The sequence below is a fragment of the Sorghum bicolor genome, chromosome 2 (genome assembly GCF_000003195.3).
Source record: "Sorghum bicolor cultivar BTx623 chromosome 2, Sorghum_bicolor_NCBIv3, whole genome shotgun sequence".
NCBI classification, from domain to species: domain Eukaryota; kingdom Viridiplantae; phylum Streptophyta; class Magnoliopsida; order Poales; family Poaceae; genus Sorghum; species Sorghum bicolor.
In genome coordinates, this window is record NC_012871.2 from 73,502,416 (window position 1) to 73,521,762 (window position 19,347).

Sequence of the window (19,347 nt, forward strand, 5' to 3'; positions counted from 1 at the left end):
ACTACAAGAGCATATTTTCTGCATATACTACTCCTAAGGAAAATTCGATGCCACAATTCGAAGAACAATTCACAAGGAAGACAACAAGTAACAGTGATGGAGTACAAAAGATTACAGTAACAGCCTAAGAACAATTCGATGCCACAATTCGCAAGGATGAGAGCAAGGGCAGTGTTAAATTGGGTTCGCTGATGCAAACTGCAGTGTCCTGGATAGTATTCTACTGTAGTGAAAAATGATAAAGCGCCTACAATATTCTCAACACAGAAAGAGATGGGAACCTGTTGGGATCAGACAATCACTGTTGGAAGGAAAAATTAGCTTGCCATATTATAAACCACGTGATTATTTACCATCTGTACAAATTTACATCAGATTCTTCATAATTCACTAATAGGATAAGTGCACAGACCTGAGATGGCCATAACACTCCTCACTGCTCTTGAAGTTCTCCAAGCAATTCCAACAAATGTGGCAGCCACACCTGCACTCAACATGGTTGCAACCTTCAGCTTTCTCAATTGTATATCCACACTTAGGGCAATTCTTTACGTTCTCCTTCCCTTTGCGCCATTGAAGCAGAGTCGCATCCGCCGGGTCTGCCTTGTACTCTTTGTATGCCTCACAAGAGATAAAAGGATGGTACTCGAGATGGCACTTGGTACAGGTCTCCACAGAGCAAGCCCCACAGACAAAGGGTTTGTCTTCTGCACCTGCAGCAGCTACTTGGTAAATGGATGTGCAGTCAGGTGTGGGGCAGAAACGGTATAATCCTGCGCTAGATGCAACAAATGCATTTAAGGAAGCCCTGAACAACTCGTCCAGCTTGTCAGGCACAAGAGACCTCAGATCAGCTAGGAGGAGGAGCTTCTTGCACCCATTTTTGAGGCAACAAAGAGGGAAGCCATCTTGCGATTTCATGGCAGATTCACACTGATCCACCAAGCATGCCAAACAAAACATATGACCACAGGATTCAAGCTTAAAAGGATCTTCTAGCTCGCACAGGCAAATAGGACATGCATTCTTTGATGGCAGTGGAGCATTATGGTCACTAGAGGCTATCAGTTCAGAGATCATCTCTTCCACCCTTTGCTTGTCCTCCTTGCTGCCTCGAACATAAAGTGTCTGTCTTCGTGTGTTTAGCTGAAGATCTACTGCAGGAACCTCACTCTTCAGTCCTTCTAAATCAGCTCCAAACTTTTTAATCACTTCCTTCATCAAGTTTGGTGGGAGGTTCTGGCCACGGAGACAAACTTCAAGAGGCTTCTTCTCATGGAGCTGTATAAGTGCACGAACCAATTTTTCCTCCGCTGCAGCCACCTTATCAGTGCTCCCAAAGACTTTAATATTCAGACTTTGCCTGTCATACAGAATGTAAGTGCCAGTCTCCTGTTCAACTGATTTCAAATGTTCCATACCATCACGGGACCATAGCAGTTGAACTGTGCTTAACATCAGATCAGGATGGTTTATAATTTTTCCTTTCATCAAAAGCTCAAGAGGCCTTCTCAAATCTGCTATTGTTTTTGTGGCATTTGCAGTAAGCTTAACACGGAAATGACCATTCTCGTTCTTCTCCAAATTGTATGACACACCTGCATGTAGGAATAGCAATGTGATTAAGACTTTTTATTCCTGGAATACGTAGGAGGCTGCGTATCATTTTTTTCATTATAAGAGAAAAAAAGGGGGGCACACAAGAATTATAGTGGTGCACAGAACTATGCTTATAGTGTTTTTTTCCACAACAGTAAAAAACGAATTTCATTACGGTAGTAACGAAATTACAGAGTTTAGTACTGCTCACCCAGGGAACAGCCATCAGGGCTAACAACCAACCAAAAAACATGACAAGCCCACCTAAGAGACCAAAAAATGCAAAGGAAGGGTCCCAATACATGGCCCTCGACCTTAACAGTGCACAGGCTGAACAAACTAATACAAACTATGCTTATGCTTATAGGATTTAACTACAAGGGAGCATTGGAATATACCTATTTACTAATGCAACACATTATTAATGCCTAAGTTGTGGTTGATTTTTTATGATTTGTTTTCATAACAGCTCACTTCACTTCAAAATTTATTACTTTTCAATTGAGCCTTAGAAGCAAACGGCACCATAATTTTACCTTCTTCAAACAAAAATAGTTCAAATGGAGATCGCTATCTAATTGCCCATGCTCCGCGAGTTCTATTTACACTCAAACCTAGAATTTACAATAGGTTTCTTCCTGAAGCAGGTGAAGGCATGAGGAACAATACAACTGGATACAACTTGAATACCTGGATATCAAATTGGCTAGATTCCGATTCTTCCAGAAAACAAAAGAGCAACAAAGCTAAACAACAACAACAATAAGCAGCTTCCTAGAGAGAAATGGTAGGGACAAAGGATTTTCTAAGAGAAAGAGAAGGCCTTATATTGAATGAAATGCAATAAAGGATGACTCAAAACAGTTTGTGACTGCCTCATATAAAACTGAAGAACAAAATGACAGACAAACAAGAATAGAACAAGGAGGGAATAGCAGAGTCTGTTCTACCAACAGAGCAGCAGTAAGCATTAGAGTCAGCCAAGTTTTTAATAACAAACAAGAACAAAGCTGCAATGCAGGAAAAGCAGAATATGTCATGACTCATGACAAACAGAACAGTAAGAAGATAGAAGCAAATTTTCTCTCAGGCGAGGAATACAAAAATACCTTTTTCACTACGGAAGCTCTCAAGTAGAACACCAACTTCTTGGCTGATGACATTGTATATGCGCATCGGACAGGAGACAGTACTATGAAATACATGCTGGCACTGGATTATCTGCCAAGGAAGACAACAAGGAAGAACACTTCCTTGAAGATGGTCCAGTGCTCTTGCAGCCTCTCTGTGAAAGCTTCCATCAAAGGTTATGGTAGCTCTCATCATTGAGTCTTTCTCTTCTGGAGGGATCACGTGAACACGGAAATTTTGGCCAGGAAAATTCCTATTTGGCATGAATAGTGATATCGCTCTCATCAGTGCTTCTGCACATTCAGAATCGGAAGAGCTGGCTGTGGGTGCTCCTCTAAGCAAGCGGATGTCAAGGATTCTCCTAGTGGTCGTACTACGAAAAGCATCATACAATTCTGGCTCTGTTACATGCAATGGAACCCCTGTGACAAAGACACAGTTTGCATACTTTTTACTAATCTCACAGTTGATATACCTTCCACCAACCCCAAGGGCAAAGCAGTCCTTTACAATAAATTCAGCTTCCCCACTAGCACATGTTACAAGTGCAAGTCCCCTGCTTGGCTTACGTGGCCAAGAAACTTTAGCTCTTACTGCAGGAAATGGTAGCCCTGAGTGGTTGTAAGCACTTACAGGACCCACCTTTAGAGAGGAACCATGAAACTCAATCCCATTCAATTTTGAAATGGCATCATCAGCAAAATCTGGTTTGAGGAATGTAAACCTCCCCCACTTTGTTTCATCTGCGTTTGACTGAAAATTCCCGAGTTTATGAAAATTAGCTATGCCAGGAACATGAGAATATACCAAACCAATAAGTTCCTTTTCATCTATATCACGAGCATTTTGGTGCAGAATCTCCACTGTTAGGCATCTCTTCCCAAGTTCCAAATGCTTGATTTCAGCACCAGAGCCAAATAGGGCAATAGTAGAGCCACCACATCTTCTCTCATCACATTCATCCCTCAGCATTTTAGCTTCAAGTTCCAAAGCATCATTAACCATGCAAAAGACTGCTTCCATGTCATGCTCTTTAGCAAATAATGAAACTTCACTGCTACTGAAGTCTAAATCAACCATTATGCGGTCATCTCTGCAATCTTCTCTCAGAAGTGAGATGATTTTCTGCAGATTTTGGCCACATTTACCACAAAATCTTCTCAGCGATTTATTTCCAATCCCAGTAATGACTTTCCGCTGCAATTTACTCTCCTCCAGTTGCTTAATAAAAGAAGACATGGAGTGAACTGTGCACACGTCATTACGATCAACAGCAGTTACACATACCAAATATTGATTCGGGACTGACAAGATTTCTGAAAATACCACCCATTCAGGCTTGCTGCCATAAGTGAGCAATGAGCATGAAGGGTGAAGTTGCACAGGCTGATCTGCTGAAATCACCTGATACCCGAATTTCTCATGTCCAGAAAACATAGCAAGATTACCTCTAAGAGATGATAGAATAATCTTCTTTAGTGAAGTATCATGCATAGTAGGCTCCTCAGGGTTCCAACTCCAATAACTTGGAACGATAATATTTAGCTCATGCATTAGACATTTTTCAAGTTCAGATATAGTTTCCTGGCACCTCCTCAGGGTCTTGGCATTGATACAATTCTGCCAGCACCACATATTTTTGTTATCATGCCCAGCCTCCCACTTCTTATACACAGCAAGTGAAGTGAAAAGGTCTCCATCAGGGTGACAGAAAGGAACTTTCAGGCGGTCAGCTTTATATTTCTCCTCATTCGTACCCACTCTACAAAATATGCTACTAGCATTTGCCATAACAGAGGCTAGGACTAAACCTTCTTTCATCAAACCATAGCTGAAGCAATCAAGCATGATTTTCCCAAGCCTTGGCTCAATGCCTAATTTGACCAGATCACGTCCAGTGTCAGTTAGCTCAAATCCACTACATTTATATTCTATAGCACCAAGTTGTTCAAGATTATGCACAGCCATATTGATAGCCTCAGGATCTGGGGCATCAATGAACTCAAAATATTTTACATCCGTAACGCCCAAAGCAAGTATTCTCAGAACAGCAGTGCCGAGATGAACTTTACGAATTTCAGGTTCTTGATGCGCTTCCATCATACCGAAGTCAGATTCTGGGTAGAGCCTGTAACACTTCCCTGCTCCGGTTCGGCCAGCACGGCCAGCACGTTGATTAGCAGAGCTTTGGGAAATCCAATTGACTTTGAGTACATTGAGACCACTACTGGGAACAAATCTGTATTCCTTGGCCAAGCCACAATCAACAACATACTTCACTTCTTTTATGGTCAATGATGTTTCAGCTATATTCGTGCAGAAGATAATCTTTCTCTTTCCAGGGTAGCTTTTGAAGACAAGATTCTGCTCTACAGAAGAAAGCTTTCCATGCATCGGAAGTACCACAGCATTTGGATCACTGAATGTTTCACAGGCCCATTCTACTTCCAGCTGAGATGTCAAAAAAGCAAGTATAGCACCCTCTTCCTCGTTCTTATGGATGATATTTACCATTTGTACAACATCAGTAACATAAGAAGCGGTAGCAGAAGCAACAGAGGACATACTTGATACACTATTCAATGAAGCCTCTGCTGATATATCTGGGACATATTTAATTTCAACAGGAAAAGTTCGCCCTTTAACATGAAATGTTTGACAGCCATAAAAATATTCAGCAAGTCTGTCAGCATCAGCAGTGGCAGACATTATAATGAGCCGCATATCCAGCCTATCAAGCAGCTTCTTCTTAATCATAGCTAACAGAAGATCAGTATTCAAGCTCCTTTCATGAGCTTCATCTATAATAATATAGGAAATGCCATTCAGACTCCTATCACTCATGCAGTAATGCAGAAGACAACTGTCTGTGGTGAATATAATCTTAGTGCCAAAACCTTGAGGAGAATTTAGCAAGGTTGAATATGACAGCACAGAACGTTCCCCATAACAGCCCTTACTTTCTTCATCTACTCTATGTGCTAAAGATATAGCAGCAAGCTTCCGAGGTTGAGTACATATGATGGAGCCACCACCAGCAAGACCTGAGTCAGCAAGAAACTGAACCAATTGTGTGCTCTTCCCAGAACCTGTTTCTCCTATTAAGACCATGACCTAAGGAAAGTGGAGCTCATTAAGTTTAGAGCAAGATTTTTTTTTCTCAACAACAAACTATGCTGTACAAACTTTTAGAAATAAATGAAAGTAAATAACAGCTGATTTTAGATAAAAGTAAATTGCTAACAGATGATTGAACAGGCCACAGAATCAAAAGTTTGATGCCCTGCCAAAAAATGTGTGTAATAACCTTTCTTCTGTTAATTACGGAAAAGCAAGAATGTTATGCCAATACACATGAAAATCAAAAACAGAGGGCACAATTTCAGTTTATTTAGGATGCTGGACAACCCAGAGGTCAAATGACTTCTATGCTACTAGAAACTACACTCTTCCCTATGTGCAATCCAAAAACATGTGCCCATCTGTTCGAAATTTTGTTCCATTTCATGCCACTTCTGTTAGTTGGGTGTTATACTGCTGTTTAACGGCGAGAGAAAAGACAATTTTACCCACTAGGAAGTATTAAGAGTAACTTGGCTATTTCCATTTCATACCATTACACTTATATATGTTATGATCCAAACAGGCATAAATCATTCTGCATTCGTGCCACTTTCTTGCTTTCATCTGGCTTTTTTTTCTGAAAGTTCTGGCCTCTCGTGTGGTTTACCTCTACAGCACCTCAGCAGAGACAGCAAACTCCTCCAGTTGGTGGTCTTAAGTGATTAAACAGATTGAGAAGGAAAGCAAAAGGGCTCAACAAGTTGATTATTTTGGTCGCTTGGGAGATTTGGAAACACTGCAATAATCGCGACCATACGACAAAGGCTTTCACGGGAGTATTTGCGAAGAGGTTAGTACAGTAAGGAACTTGTGCTAGTGAGCAGACATTGTGACCCATACAGAACGAAGCATCCAACTATCAAGTTTCATCTAGCCATGTGGAAGATTGTAAGTGTTGCTGTATTTGCAAAAAGAAAAGGAGAAAAGAAGGGAGAGAAAGAGAGGGGAGGGCCTAGCTGCATAGTGCATATGCAGAGAGGATAAGAATTATGAAGAAACAGAAAACGTTATCAATTATTGACATGAATTTTACTGAATGAATAAAACAGCACCGTCACCTGTTTCATAGTTGGCCAAAACAAAATCATAAGCCAATTCTTGCAAAAAGAAAAAAAACATAAGCCAATGTAGATTTTTCTTGTAATGTTTGGCAAAACCGTTGCAATTGAAGATAATATGCCAACTGGGTCAAGCATGGTCATGCAAGCTGTGCTAGTGTTTAACAATGCTGTAATTGGTGCCATAGAGGCATTATGTCATGGAGTTGCATTTACACAAAGAAATAGCAAAGCCTTGCTTCATTCTATCTAAAGGGGCAAAATCGTCTTTTACCTCACCACTTCACAGCATTCTAGCGCCCAACAGAAGGGCATGGAGAGGAACAAAATGGCCAACTTGTCCTGAGTTATACTGTGGTCAGATAGTTGAAGTCCGGGGTTTGATGGAACCCGTCATCAGTCCGGGTTTGAAGGCTGCCACAAACTTCTTATGAACAAAATCAGGATTTCAAGTTTTTCTAGGGGGAAAATAACTTAAACCAGTGGCCTATAGCAGAAATGATTTTTTCTGTGACAAAAGGGAGGAGTATAATTTCTAATGCATTGAAGGAATTCTGTCTTACTTAGAATCTATAAGAAGGCACTCACTACCAAAATCTAGACACAAGAATTCTCTACAGTTCTAAGCATACCAAGCACAAAACATCAAATAATTCGCATGGCATTTCAATTCCCTTGAAATTAAAATCACATAGCGAATTCCAAAAGATCCACTGTTACCTGATTAGCAAGAATATGGTTAAGAATCCTCCTGCGGTATGCATAGATCGGCAGGCCCTCCTTAAGCCTCCGGCACTCACGCAGCAGCATCATATGCACCCTCACAAAGTCCACATCCGCACCTTCCACAGCTCCAAACAAGTTGACACCCTCCTCCTTGTCCCCCGATCCGGGGGACATTGCGCGCTGTATCGACAACATCGCCTCCTTGTACTCGGCAATTTTGGCATCGATCAACTTCTTCTCAGACTCCAGTGTCTTCTTCTCGAGGTCCAGCAGATGGAAATCGCGGAAGCGGTTACGCGAGCCCAGACGTTGCTTTACATCCCGTATGGACGCCGCAAGCTCGGCGGACCGGGCGGCCGAGAGGGCCACGAGGTCGGAGTCTAGGAGGCGGGAGGCATGGGAGGCGAAGAGCGAGGCGATGCGCGGCGAGGCGTGGGCGGCGAGGGCGGGGTGCGGGAGGTCGAGGGTGAGGAGGTGGAGCCCCTCGAGGCGGAGCGCCCACAGCTCGCGCGCGGCGGCCGCGGCGTCCGAGATGGAGGCGAAGACGAGGCGCGCGGCATGGCGACCGGAGGAGTGGACGGAGATGCTGGCCGGGGCCGGCGATGGGAGGCCCGCGACGAGGGCCTCCACCTCAATGGCGGTCGGGGCGGACAGATCGGAGCCCGGGCGGACGAGGAGTACCTCGAACTGCGACGGCGGAGGGGGCGGCTGCACGTGGCAGTCGCGCTGGTGCTGGGCACGGGGCTGATACCGGTGTTCGGTGCTGTAGTGTCGGTCGCGGTGGGGGTGTGAGTGAGGCGGATACCGGTGTTCGTTGTGGTAGTGGTGGTCGCGGTGGTGGTGGGGAGGCCGTGGGACCCAGTCCGGCGGGCGGAAGAGTCCGCGGTCCTGAGATCGGCGCATTGCTGCGGCGGTGGTTGCGGAGAGGGCGGCGCCGGCGGCGCAGTTTCCAAGGGTTTGCGAGAGGTTTTTGGAGAGGGGAAAGGGGAACGGCCGCCGGGAACAGACGAGGCCACGAGGGGAAGAGGAAAAGGTCAGAACGCGGGGGCCTGCTGATCTGCAGATCGGGGGATCAGGCATCATGCACGTTTTAATTCGTGTTATTTTTATTTATAGTATTTATATATAATTAATATATGTCCTGATAATTGCTGTTTTAAAAGACCACGGTGAGCCTAGCTCTACTACGTTTGGTTTCCCTTAATAAATTTTAGCTAGCTAAAATTATTTTAGCTACTCTTGATGACTAAGGCCAGTCTCAATGTATAGTTTTATGGCGCAGTTACCAAAACTATAAACTAGGTAACCGAGCCATAAGAGTTTCATGGGGATGAAACTCCTCTCTCATCTGATGAAACTCCTTCATTTAATGACTCTGCCAAGTCAGCAATTTTGCTTATATGGCACCCTATTTAATATGCATGACACTCCTATGAAACATGCATTGAAACTGGCCTAATAGAACTAAACTATTTTAGCTCTTTTTAATTAATATGTCTGAAACTTTAGCTAAAGTGACTAAATTTTAGCAAAATTTAGTAGGAGGAACCAGAGCCTAAGTTTACAGTCAGCCCGTTTGTTTTCTCTTGCACGACCACACATACTCCAGCGCACGACGCCCGCCCCCACCCACACGTGGTGGTTTTCCCCATTGTACTGTTCTTCTTCCTACCCCATCCCTCTTTTTCTCTCACAATAAGACCTTATTTAATTTCCAAAAAATACAAAATGAATATTATAGTATTTTCGTTTGTATTTGACAAATATTGTCCAATCATATACTCAAAACCTGTTTGGTTTAAAGCAGTAAAGTTTATTGGTCCGTCACATCGAATATTTGACACATATATGAAGTACTAAATCTAGACTATTTACAAAACTAAAAATATGGCTAGAGAGTAATTTAAGAGACGAGACTTTTAAGACAAATTAATCTATGATTGGACACTAATTGTCAAATAAAATAAAAATACTACAGTACCTGTTAAACTTTAACAACCCCAACCAAATACCCCCTAAGTAGGCTCAAAATATTCGTCTCACAAATTACAGATAAACTATGTAATTAGCTATTTCTTTTACATATAATTACTGCTTCATGCATGTGACTTAAGATTTAATGTGACGAAGAATCTAAAAAATTTTGCAAAATTTTTAAAAATTAAATAAGGCTAAATTAAAAAATAGTGGTTTTAGACATGATTTTTCAGACAAAACTCTTAGAAAAAAGGAGTGTGGAAAAGGAAGGGCGACAAGATGATGAAGACAATGGCTAGACGATTTATGGGTCCTGGTAGCGGTGTGGAGGTGGCTGGGCCTGAGCGAGGCAGGAGAGTTCCATGTTGGAGCTCATCGTGGAAGGAGGTACCGGGGAAGAGAAGTGGGTCACCATGGTCACGTTAGAGTTTTGTTGGAGCTTTGCGACCGCTAGCATGCAGTAATGGAGGCGAGAGACGCCGAAGAGGGAAAATACGGAGAAGAAGAAGGGCATAGGCAACATCAGTCGAGCCTAAAAAGATACTCTCTATCCTAAAATAATTGTCATTCTTACTTTTCGAGAAATAGCTCTGACTAATTTTATACAACTAGCAAATATGCACGTGCAACACGCACGTGTCTTTAGAATTTATTTTAAATATAGTAAAAATATTAATTGTATTGTCAAAATTTAATAAAGATATATTTCTATTTTAATAATTTTAAAACTTTTTCATCTTAGAGTGAGCCTAACATCTTTCTTTATTTTATATCGCAATTCAATTTTATTTTCTAGGTATATGAAGACAAGATATCTATCCTATTTTTTCACTTTGGTTTTTCGTTCATTGAGTCATGGTACTGTATCCATCCTGGTTTTTTTCTTCTCTCTTTATTTTGGGTTTTTTCTTTCCTCTATTTGTTTGCACGTAATAAGAAGTCTAAGAGTCAGATTTTACTTCTAAGCAAAATAAAAGGTCTACGTCAGCAAGACATATGATTGCTTATCTTGTCCAACTAAACAATGCATTATCACACACAACTAAAATCCACTAGTCATATTATTGTCAATGTCTACGTCAGCAAGACACATAAGTATTTTGTTTTGTCTACATCATCATGCCACGTAATCCACCCATTAGCAACGTGCGAGGTATTCTCCTAGTTCTATTTTTCTTATAAGTCAAATAATTTCAAATATATCAATTAAATATCATTATATCTAATTTGCAATATGTTTTAGTAAAACTTTGATAAATACTTATTTAGCAAACTTGAGAAAGTTTGATTAGACTACCTAAAATAGTTTTTTAGATGAAAGGAGTACTATCTAGTACTAGTAGCAAGGATTGTGAAACTGTGGTATGTGATAGGATCTCATGATTAGATAATGCAATATCATATTTGATTAATGTCATATAATATGATATTAAGTTTAGGATCATGAACTTCAAGACAACATTTGTTATATTCCCGTTTAAAATGTGAATTCAAGTTGTAAATCAAAATTGTCATATTCTACCCTTTGCTAGTTATTATTCATGTGTTATATATTTTTTGCTAATAGCGTATCTTCACCTTTAGTACTAAAATGAAATCCCACATCGTATAAAATCAAGTTCATTTAAAGGTTAGGTCAAGGTTACTTGTTTTAACTACACGCTAAAAAGTCAAAGTTGTTGACTCTCCGAGGCAGTTTGGTAGGACTCCGGCTTCTCCTAAAAAGGTTACTTTTAACTCCTCTTATGGACAAGCTTCTGAAACCATACTGAAAATTGTTTGGTGAAAACAACAGTTTTGTAATAGTTTGTGTTAAGTTTACGAGGAGAAATCGGCAGAAACCACGTTTTCATGGCCTTGGCTCATTTAAAAATGCTCCAACTCCTTACAAGGAGCTACTCCCTCCGTCTCTTTTTAATTGTCGCTTGTGCTTCCCGAAAAACAACTATCGGCAATTATATATTAAAAAATATTAATATTTATAATACATAATTAGTATCATTAGAAAGACCTTTGAATCTAGTTTTTTAACAAATTTATTTGGAGATACAAATATTGCACGTATTTTCTACAAATCGAGTCAAACTTGTGGCACGCACACCAACTGCGACAATTAAAAAGGGACATAGGGAGTATTCCTTAAAAAAATATACTTTATCCATTCCTAATTAAAATATTATAACTTTTCTAGATATATAACTATTATATACACAAACAATATATCTAGAAAAGCCTCTTTTAAAAAAAAAATGGAGTGGAGGGAGTATTGCCCTTCTTTATTATCTTTGCCACGCCACCTAATGCATATAGGGGCGAAGGTATACTATGTCTAGGTGGTGCAGATGCACCACCCCAAATTTGAAAAAAAACAGTAGTTTTGGCTTAAATTTCACCATATATGCACCATCCCTGATACAAGCATATGCACCCACAAGACAAGTGCACCATCTTTCAATTTGCTCTAGCTTCGCCACAGCATATAGCTGTATTTTGTCTATGACAGCAATCTAGGACAGTGTTGGATGCGTCTCAAAAACATTTGCAAGTTCCGTTCAGTGTGCAAGGCAGAGTTGGGACTCAAATCCACCGCCGTTTACTGTCACCCCCATATGAACCCTGTGTCGGAAAGAAGTATCAAGTACATTATCCGCCTTTGTTTTGCGACTAAAATCCACCGCCGCTCAAAGTTGTCTTACAATTTTTTTAGCCATAGGATGAAGATCCAACAGCCTTCGGCCTTCTTTTCTCCAGCCTTTTTCTTCTCCAACCATATATCACAGATTATAAGGGACATTTTTTCTATGAAAGGACAGATCAAACACAATCATATATCATAAGAAACAATCTTTTTCTATGAAAAAACATGTCATAATTTTTTTCTATGCAAGCACAATCATAGATCATTGATCAGAATGAGAAGAGGCCCGAGCGCAGGCACGAGGGCACGGTTGCGGACGCCGCTAGAGGCCGCGCTGAGGGAGGCACGTCGAGGAGGGACGAGCGCAACAGCGCACGGGTGCAACGGCGCATGGGCACAGCGGCAGAGGTGCGCAGGCACGGCGGCGGAGGCGCACGTCAGGGGCAAGGCGGGCGTCGGGAGGTAGGGATGGGAGGAAGAGGAAGAGAGAGAGAGAGAGAGAGAGAGAGAGGAATGAGGAGGTAGGGAGGAGAGGAAGAGGAAGAGATTGAGAGAGGAATGAGGTGTGGGCCCCAATGTCATAGACACAAAAAATCATGTGTTGAAATGCTAAAAAACACATGGGTGGTGTTTAACATTAGACTTCCTTGCACGTCAAACCTAAACTTTTATTTTGACAAAACTCTGAAAAGTACTTGTGGTAGTCCTTGTAGCTATCAACGAAGGCAAGGACAAGAACGATCACAGCTTGCCTCTCTGAGAAGCATTACAGGGGTCCAGGGAACGTGCCGTTTTCACGTTGCTCGTTCCAACGCTCAATCTACAAAAAAGAACACACACAGACAACCATATCATCGAACTGAGCAACAAAGAGTAGTAACCAAGTCAGAATAATCAGATTTGCTGCAGCTAGAAAACAGTAGTGTAACATAAGCTCAAGAACAAGGAACAATCATGCTCGACAAAAGACACCAACCCCCGAAAGTTAATCACAAAGGCAACCAGCAAAATTAGAACTAAAGTTCAAATAAGATTGTATAAAACATTCAGCATAGCATATTATATCACCACTTTAACTAAGCTATGCAGATACTTCCTTGGTAGCAATATGAGCTAAATGGTTAAATCAATTTAGTAGAAGAAGTTTTTTTTGAATAATGACTAATTTATTTGATTTCTGAAATACCAGACAAAAGGCACTAAAACTGTGGGTCACATAAATAAAAAGTATAAAACATGGAGATCTGAATATCTAGTATATCCAACAGAATGCTGCCCAGTAGCCCTCCCTCAATGAACTACGAAATCAACCGACCCAACTTAATCGATCAATTCCATCAAATGACCCAATGTCAAAGAATTTGCTCTGATGATAGAAATATGCTTTGGCTTACTCAAACGTGGCTAATGCAATGGTATATAAGATAATATATTTTCAAACGCCAGAATTTCACTTCAAGCCTTCATCAAAAGCTATTAATTATTTTTAAGGTCAACACACCGGCCCGCAAGATGGCTAAAGTTGTTTTTGCAGAATAAAAGGTGCTGCAAAACTTATATCACAGACAGATTTCACCGTCTAATGGTATGGGCATATGGAAATCTTAAGATTATATATGGTTACTAGGAAGATTAGTCAGAAAGAGTAACTTAGGTCCATATGCCATAGAAATTACCACCTCAAAATCAACACACCAATAGATAATAGTTTTTTTTAATGCAGCACTAATAGACAATAGTAACTGGAGCAAGAATGCATACCCATTCACTTGGGCAGAGTGATCTGTAGTACTTAGCAAACTTTTCACACTCAGGAGCACCCTCCCCTTTTGCAGCTACGCACCTGTTATAAAATTGCAATCAGTTACAACCAATAGCTGAAAGAACCCCAATTATTTTCTGAATGAGTTCAGCCATACCTATGATATTCAATATAGCGTGTGAAGCAATGTCTTGTTTGATTTGTTGTTGGGAAACGAAAATCTGCTGGAGCTGTCTCAATCTGGATATCGTAAATGTTCAATACCAGCTTATAGAATGCGAATGCTCGTAGCTAGTTGGTAATGTCATACCTTAATTTCTGGTTTCTCATCAGCTGCTTCCTCAGAGACCTCACTACTTTCTTCAGCAGCAGAGCTGTCCTCAGCTTCTGGCTTCTCGGAGGGTTCTTTCACCTCTGGAGTTTCACTTGTTTCTTTGACAGCAACAGTGGTCTCATCAGCTGCTGGAGTTTCAGCACTTTTGTCAGGGACGACTTCAGCCGTAGTCCTGACAGCAGATTTCTCCTCAGATGGATTATGTACTTGGACCTCTTGGGATGGCAGCGAATATTCCTGCACGCAAGGTGGTTCAACTATGATTGTGACCAAGGCAGATGAATTTCAGAAGGAACAATACCAAAAAAAGGCATTAAGCCTTCAAGATAACAAGTCCCTAGCAATAAGAGATCACAAGACAACAATCTAGGCCCAACACATCAGCATAAAAATGTTTCAACAAACACATCAGAAACGTGAAACATGCTCGAAACTAAATTTCATAAAAAAAAAAGGGGGAATTAACTGAACATAGCTTCAGTATAGAAGCTATCGCACATCATTCACTGTGTCTGGAGCAAGGGATACAGCAAATATTCGAGGGACTCCAGCTTTGAAGACATAGCTAAAACGATACTAGAAATTACGACAATCTCAGACCGCACAATGCTCTCCGGCTTGAAATTCAATCTGAGGTTCAGTTTCATGGGCAAGTGGTACAGCTTTAGGCGAATGCTCCTGATAGAATCATACCACTAGTCACGGCTTCACAACATATGCTTATCATGGAGCTATGATTAGAGAAATTATGCCATGGGAGCTGAAGAACCAGTACGCCGCCATAAATGACGCACTGTTTACTTACAACATTTTAATTTCAAATAAAAACTTTAAACACTATTCGAAGTAAAAAAAAATACCATCACACCAACTCGAATCCTAATCAGCTAACTACAAAATCAACATCTCAACTTTAAAAACTACGAAACTCTGATGGACAGCAACTGTGGATCCTTCCGTATCCAAGCATGAAGTACCCACCAACTATTCCACCCAAACTTTTCGGTGGAAAAAAAATCACCTAAATTATACATGAATTCCAGCAGAAAACCAACTCCAACTCATCCTACTACACACGGTACACGAGCAGCTCTTAGCTACGGGAGCGCCGCCGTCCGCGGCGCGAGAAGCTGCCTTAATCGTAGCCACAGCGACAGGCCGTATCTCACGAGAGAGCAGGTTCGAGGATGGGGAGAGGATACGGCTTCCCTACCTCGGCGAGCGACGGAGCATTGCCTTCGGCAGCCATGGTGGCGCTGGCGCCCAGCGAAAGCTTCTGGAAGCCCGGCGGCTGGTGGGATGGTGGGAAGAAGAAACGATGCGAGTGGAGTGGGTGGGCGCCCTCGAGAATGTGTAGAGAGGACACGTGCTACCTGAAGTCTAGAAGAGCTGAAGAGGAGGATACATGGTGCGCGACAGATCGAGTGATTTCGGCTGGGCTTAAAAAATGGAGGCCCAATATAGTCAGTGGCCATCGGCGTTTTGGGGCTTAAATAATTCGGTACTCCCTCCGTTTCAAAGGCGTACAGTATTAGGATTAGGATTCATCAAACTTGGAAAAGTCTGGCTATTGATTCGGGTTTATTTAAGTTTGGCTACCACAAGAGTCCAAGACAAACTTATTAGAACGGAAACAATGTTAACACGTCACCGCCGCGAGTACGTGGCTACGCGGGTTTATTTCCCGTTACAAAATACAAGTGACCGCGCGAAGTATTTAGCACGCATCAGAGTAGCCGATGCATGCATCCTTTGATGCATTGCAAGGCATGACGGAGGAGCACCTCAAGTCCAGCGCAACACGATCGAATACACGATGATGAACGAGATAGTACAGCTAACAGCGCGAAGACATGACCCCCTCTGAAAACCTATGGTGTCGACAGTGACGAACAGACACTGACAAGTCTGTCATGCGAGCGCGCCGTTCTCCTTGGCGCCGTCGTCCATCCAGATGATGCAGCGGAGGCACCTCCCCTGCTGGAGCAGGTCGAAGGCGCGGTTTATGTCCTCGAAGCCCACCTGGTGCGTGATGAACTCGTCCAGCTCCAGCTCCTGATGCAAAGAACAAAAAACAGGACGGAATGATCGAATCAGTTACTCGAGGAGGCTCAGGATTCAGCAATCATGCATGGTGGCAATGGCATGGTGCGGGTGGTCGGTCGATCACCTTGTCCAGGTACTTCTGCGCCAGCACGGGGATGTCGTTCTTGGGCTTGATCCCGCCGAGGAGCCCGCCGGTGACCGACCGCCCTCGCTTGATGTCCGACGACGATATGCTGAAGGGTGCCGCTCCGGCATCGGTGCCCAGGATGATCGTCTTCCCCCAGCCCTGCACCGTACAGTCATTGGGATTAGCTAGCTGGTCACTGGTCAGTACTCATGACTCGATCGCAACAGATCCCGTGGCCAGCTGCCAGACGATCGACTTATGGGTACCGTACCTTCCGAGAGCTTTTGAAGGCTTCCGCCATGAGCGAGGTGGAGCCGACGCACTCGAAGCAGTAATCGGCGCCGCCGCCGGTCATCTCCGTGATGACCTGCAGGTTTGGAGATCGTCAGATCGATCGGTAAAGCACGACAAGGCAACCAAGATAGCTGCGCTGGTACAGATACAGACCTCGCTGACAGCCTTTCCCCCGGTCTCATTTGGATTCACGAAGTCGGTGATCCCTAACCTCTTTGCTGCAATTACAGGAATCGACAGTCACAAAACAAACAGCAGTTCGATGCAACAAAATCACGCTGGTTCTTGGAAGATCTTGAGATGCAAGCAGAGTCGTTGTCAAGTCAAGTACCGATCTCCATCTTGTCCGGATTTAGATCCACCCCAATGATTCTCTTGGCACCACGCATTTTGGACCCTTGCGCTACCTGCATTCAGTTCAGGAATCGCCGTCAAGATGTCCTGTTACTATCAGGAACAGGTAGCTAGGGCTAGGCTTTATGTGTGATAAGACATAAGAGGAGCATTGACGTGTGTAATCTTTGCAATTCAAGATGTGTCATTATTACCGCTAACCCGACGGTGCCGAGTCCGAAGACAGCAACAGTTGAACCGGCCGCCACTGCGGCAACCTTCCAAGCTGCACCAACGCCTGCACGCGTCAGCAGCATCAGCGTGGTGGATCTATCTACCCCAATGTCCAGTGTCCAATGCTGTCGTCGCGAGCTAGCACCGTACCTGTGGCGACGCCGCAGCTGAGCAGGCACGCCTTCTCCGGCGGCAGCGCGGGGGCGGGGCCGACGGCGGCGAGCTTGACGACGTGGCCGACGTCCACCACCGTGTACTCGGCGAAGCTGGAGACGCACAGGAAGGTGTGGACGGGCTCGCCCGAGGCGGCGAGCGAGAAGCGCGTGGTGCCGTCCCGCGGCATGTGGCCCGGGCGGTGCGCCAGCACGGAGCAGATGTTGCTGCGGGCGGACAGGCAGTCGTCGCACTCGCCGCACTGCGGCAGGAACACCGGCACCACCGTGTCCCCCACGGCCACCTCCTGGACATGCTCCCCCACGCTCTCCACCACGCTGGACAGACAGGACAGTGGACACGACGAATCAACAACGCAAATGCCATGGCAACGGATCGAACTGCATGCATGTGCTCATCTATCTATCGGCGATTAGAACAAAACTCAAACTTTTCCTTTTTTTTTCAGAACAGAACAAAACCGGCCTGAAAGTAAACTGTGGCTGTCTGAATGTAAGCCTACCCTACTGCTTCGTGCCTGAGGATGGACGGATACATGGCCGGCAAATCCTGCAAAAAGGAACAAAAACGGTGTGCGTAAGTAACAAAACTACGAAAATCTGTGCATGGATATGGATCTAAGATCATCTCCAATAAAGTTCAAAAAACAACCACTACATCAGCGACTTTTCCAAAAAAAAAAAGGCAACATATTATTGGGTTACCGTTTCTAAAATCTCGATCATAATAAAAGATAGAAGACAATTTCAAGTAGTACAATTGTATTGAGAATCTTGATCTTAGAGCATCTCCGCGAGTTTTATAAAACAACTCTTTGTTTTCATTTCTTTAGCAAAAAGTAAAAAAAAAGTTACCCAATAGTTTGCTAAATAGTTTTCTTAAAATATTTTGATTAGTCAAACATCACATTTGCATAGATGATATTTTTTATCTCATTTTTTTCTAAATGAGCCGCCGAGCCGATTAGCCGAAGCACAGAACTGCTCTTCCTAGCGCACGATCGATATGCGGATGCGAGGAAATAGGAGGGAATCAGAATCAGCCGATGCCCAGCCGGCACCCGGCATGGCCGCATGGGTGTTCTGCAATCTATATCTGCATCCGTACCTTCATGCACCAGAAGGTGACGTCCGTGTGGCAGAGCGAGGTGCAGATGATCCTGACGCGGACCTCGTGCGCCCGCGGCGGCGCCACCTCCACCTCCTCCATCTCCAGCGGCCGCCCCGGCGCCTTGCTCACCGCCGCTGCGCGACGATCACAGCTAGGGCGCTGTTCATACAACTAGTACAAGGCAGGAAGGAACGAAGCAGGAGAGAGAGACGGAGGTGCGCGCGGCCGGGGAGGAAGGTGCAGTGCACGCACCACACATACCTCTGCATCTGATGGGCTTCGCGGCGCTCTGCTCCATCGCCGCCGCCACGGCCACCACCCGGTCAGAGGACGCCACAGCTCTCGCTCGCTCGAGGTGCGAGTGCGATGCGATGATGTCCTGTGAAGCTGTGGCAAACAGCAGGCGTGTCAAGTGGGGGTAAAGCAAAACGTAATTTTCTACTATCTTCTATAATAATGAAGGACGAAATTGGTTAGGTAGGTTTTTGTCTGCTCAGCTAGCTTCAGAAATCTCATGTGGCTCAACAGTAGCTGCGGGCTGCGGGTAGTGCCCTCACCGGCCTGCCCACGATATAGGTCACCGAGCTGTCATCACCGCTAAAGAAAAAGAGCATTGTGTTGTGGGTCTGCTTGCTTGGGTGCCAAAAACATCAAAGGTTGAGTGCCATAAACCTATCATAT

General features: G+C 43.6%; 3 protein-coding genes across 6 annotated transcripts; all 3 read right to left on the reverse strand.

The window, feature by feature from the left end:
* On the reverse strand, positions 303 to 8,673 carry LOC8079212 (ATP-dependent RNA helicase DEAH11, chloroplastic). 2 transcript variants are annotated; one of them, XM_002463149.2, is made up of 3 exons: positions 7,632 to 8,673; positions 2,709 to 5,844; positions 303 to 1,598 (listed from the first exon to the last, which is right to left on the reverse strand). In XM_002463149.2, the coding sequence occupies exons 1-3, from the start codon at positions 8,538 to 8,540 to the stop codon at positions 391 to 393; spliced, it is 5,253 nt and encodes a 1,750-aa protein (XP_002463194.2). In that variant the 5' UTR covers positions 8,541 to 8,673; the 3' UTR covers positions 303 to 390. The 2 variants fall into 2 exon arrangements, with proteins under 2 accessions (XP_002463194.2, XP_021309463.1); XM_021453788.1 differs by lacking the exon at positions 7,632 to 8,673 and adding an exon at positions 7,186 to 7,321.
* Positions 12,446 to 15,744, reverse strand: LOC8061554 (cytochrome c oxidase subunit 6b-1). The gene is made up of 5 exons (XM_021454148.1): positions 15,562 to 15,744; positions 14,325 to 14,585; positions 14,172 to 14,254; positions 14,014 to 14,095; positions 12,446 to 13,072 (listed from the first exon to the last, which is right to left on the reverse strand). Exons 1-5 carry the CDS (start codon positions 15,595 to 15,597, stop codon positions 13,019 to 13,021), a joined length of 516 nt encoding a protein of 171 aa, XP_021309823.1. The 5' UTR covers positions 15,598 to 15,744; the 3' UTR covers positions 12,446 to 13,018.
* LOC110432922 (alcohol dehydrogenase-like 2) lies at positions 15,954 to 19,310 on the reverse strand. Of its 3 annotated transcripts, none has more exons than XM_021454145.1 (10): positions 18,928 to 18,964; positions 18,664 to 18,800; positions 18,059 to 18,105; positions 17,533 to 17,873; positions 17,364 to 17,446; positions 17,147 to 17,222; positions 16,969 to 17,033; positions 16,793 to 16,888; positions 16,519 to 16,680; positions 15,954 to 16,403 (listed from the first exon to the last, which is right to left on the reverse strand). In XM_021454145.1, exons 1-10 carry the CDS (start codon positions 18,962 to 18,964, stop codon positions 16,260 to 16,262), a joined length of 1,188 nt encoding a protein of 395 aa, XP_021309820.1. In that variant the 3' UTR covers positions 15,954 to 16,259. The 3 variants fall into 3 exon arrangements, with proteins under 3 accessions (XP_021309820.1, XP_021309821.1, XP_021309822.1); XM_021454146.1 differs by having other exon boundaries at positions 16,223 to 16,403; positions 18,664 to 18,817; positions 18,928 to 19,310; XM_021454147.1 differs by lacking the exons at positions 18,059 to 18,105; positions 18,664 to 18,800 and having other exon boundaries at positions 16,223 to 16,403; positions 18,928 to 19,309.

Coding starts and splice junctions, on each gene's coding strand:
- LOC8079212 (XM_002463149.2), bottom strand. CDS start 8,540: ATGCGCCGATCTCAGGACCGCGGACTCTTCCGCCCGCCGGACTGGGTC. Junction 5,845..7,631: donor ACCATATTCTTGCTAATCAG/GTAACAGTGGAT, acceptor CACTTTCCTTAG/GTCATGGTCTTAATAGGAGA. Junction 1,599..2,708: donor GAGCTTCCGTAGTGAAAAAG/GTATTTTTGTAT, acceptor TCCTACATGCAG/GTGTGTCATACAATTTGGAG.
- LOC110432922 (XM_021454145.1), bottom strand. CDS start 18,964: ATGGAGCAGAGCGCCGCGAAGCCCATCAGATGCAGAG. Junction 16,681..16,792: donor CCTTCAAAAGCTCTCGGAAG/GTACGGTACCCA, acceptor TGTACGGTGCAG/GGCTGGGGGAAGACGATCAT. Junction 16,404..16,518: donor CGCAGAAGTACCTGGACAAG/GTGATCGACCGA, acceptor TCTTTGCATCAG/GAGCTGGAGCTGGACGAGTT.
- LOC8061554 (XM_021454148.1), bottom strand. CDS start 15,597: ATGGCTGCCGAAGGCAATGCTCCGTCGCTCGCCGAG. Junction 14,096..14,171: donor CGCTATATTGAATATCATAG/GTATGGCTGAAC, acceptor ATTTTATAACAG/GTGCGTAGCTGCAAAAGGGG. Junction 13,073..14,013: donor CACTCTGCCCAAGTGAATGG/GTATGCATTCTT, acceptor TCTTTTTTGTAG/ATTGAGCGTTGGAACGAGCA.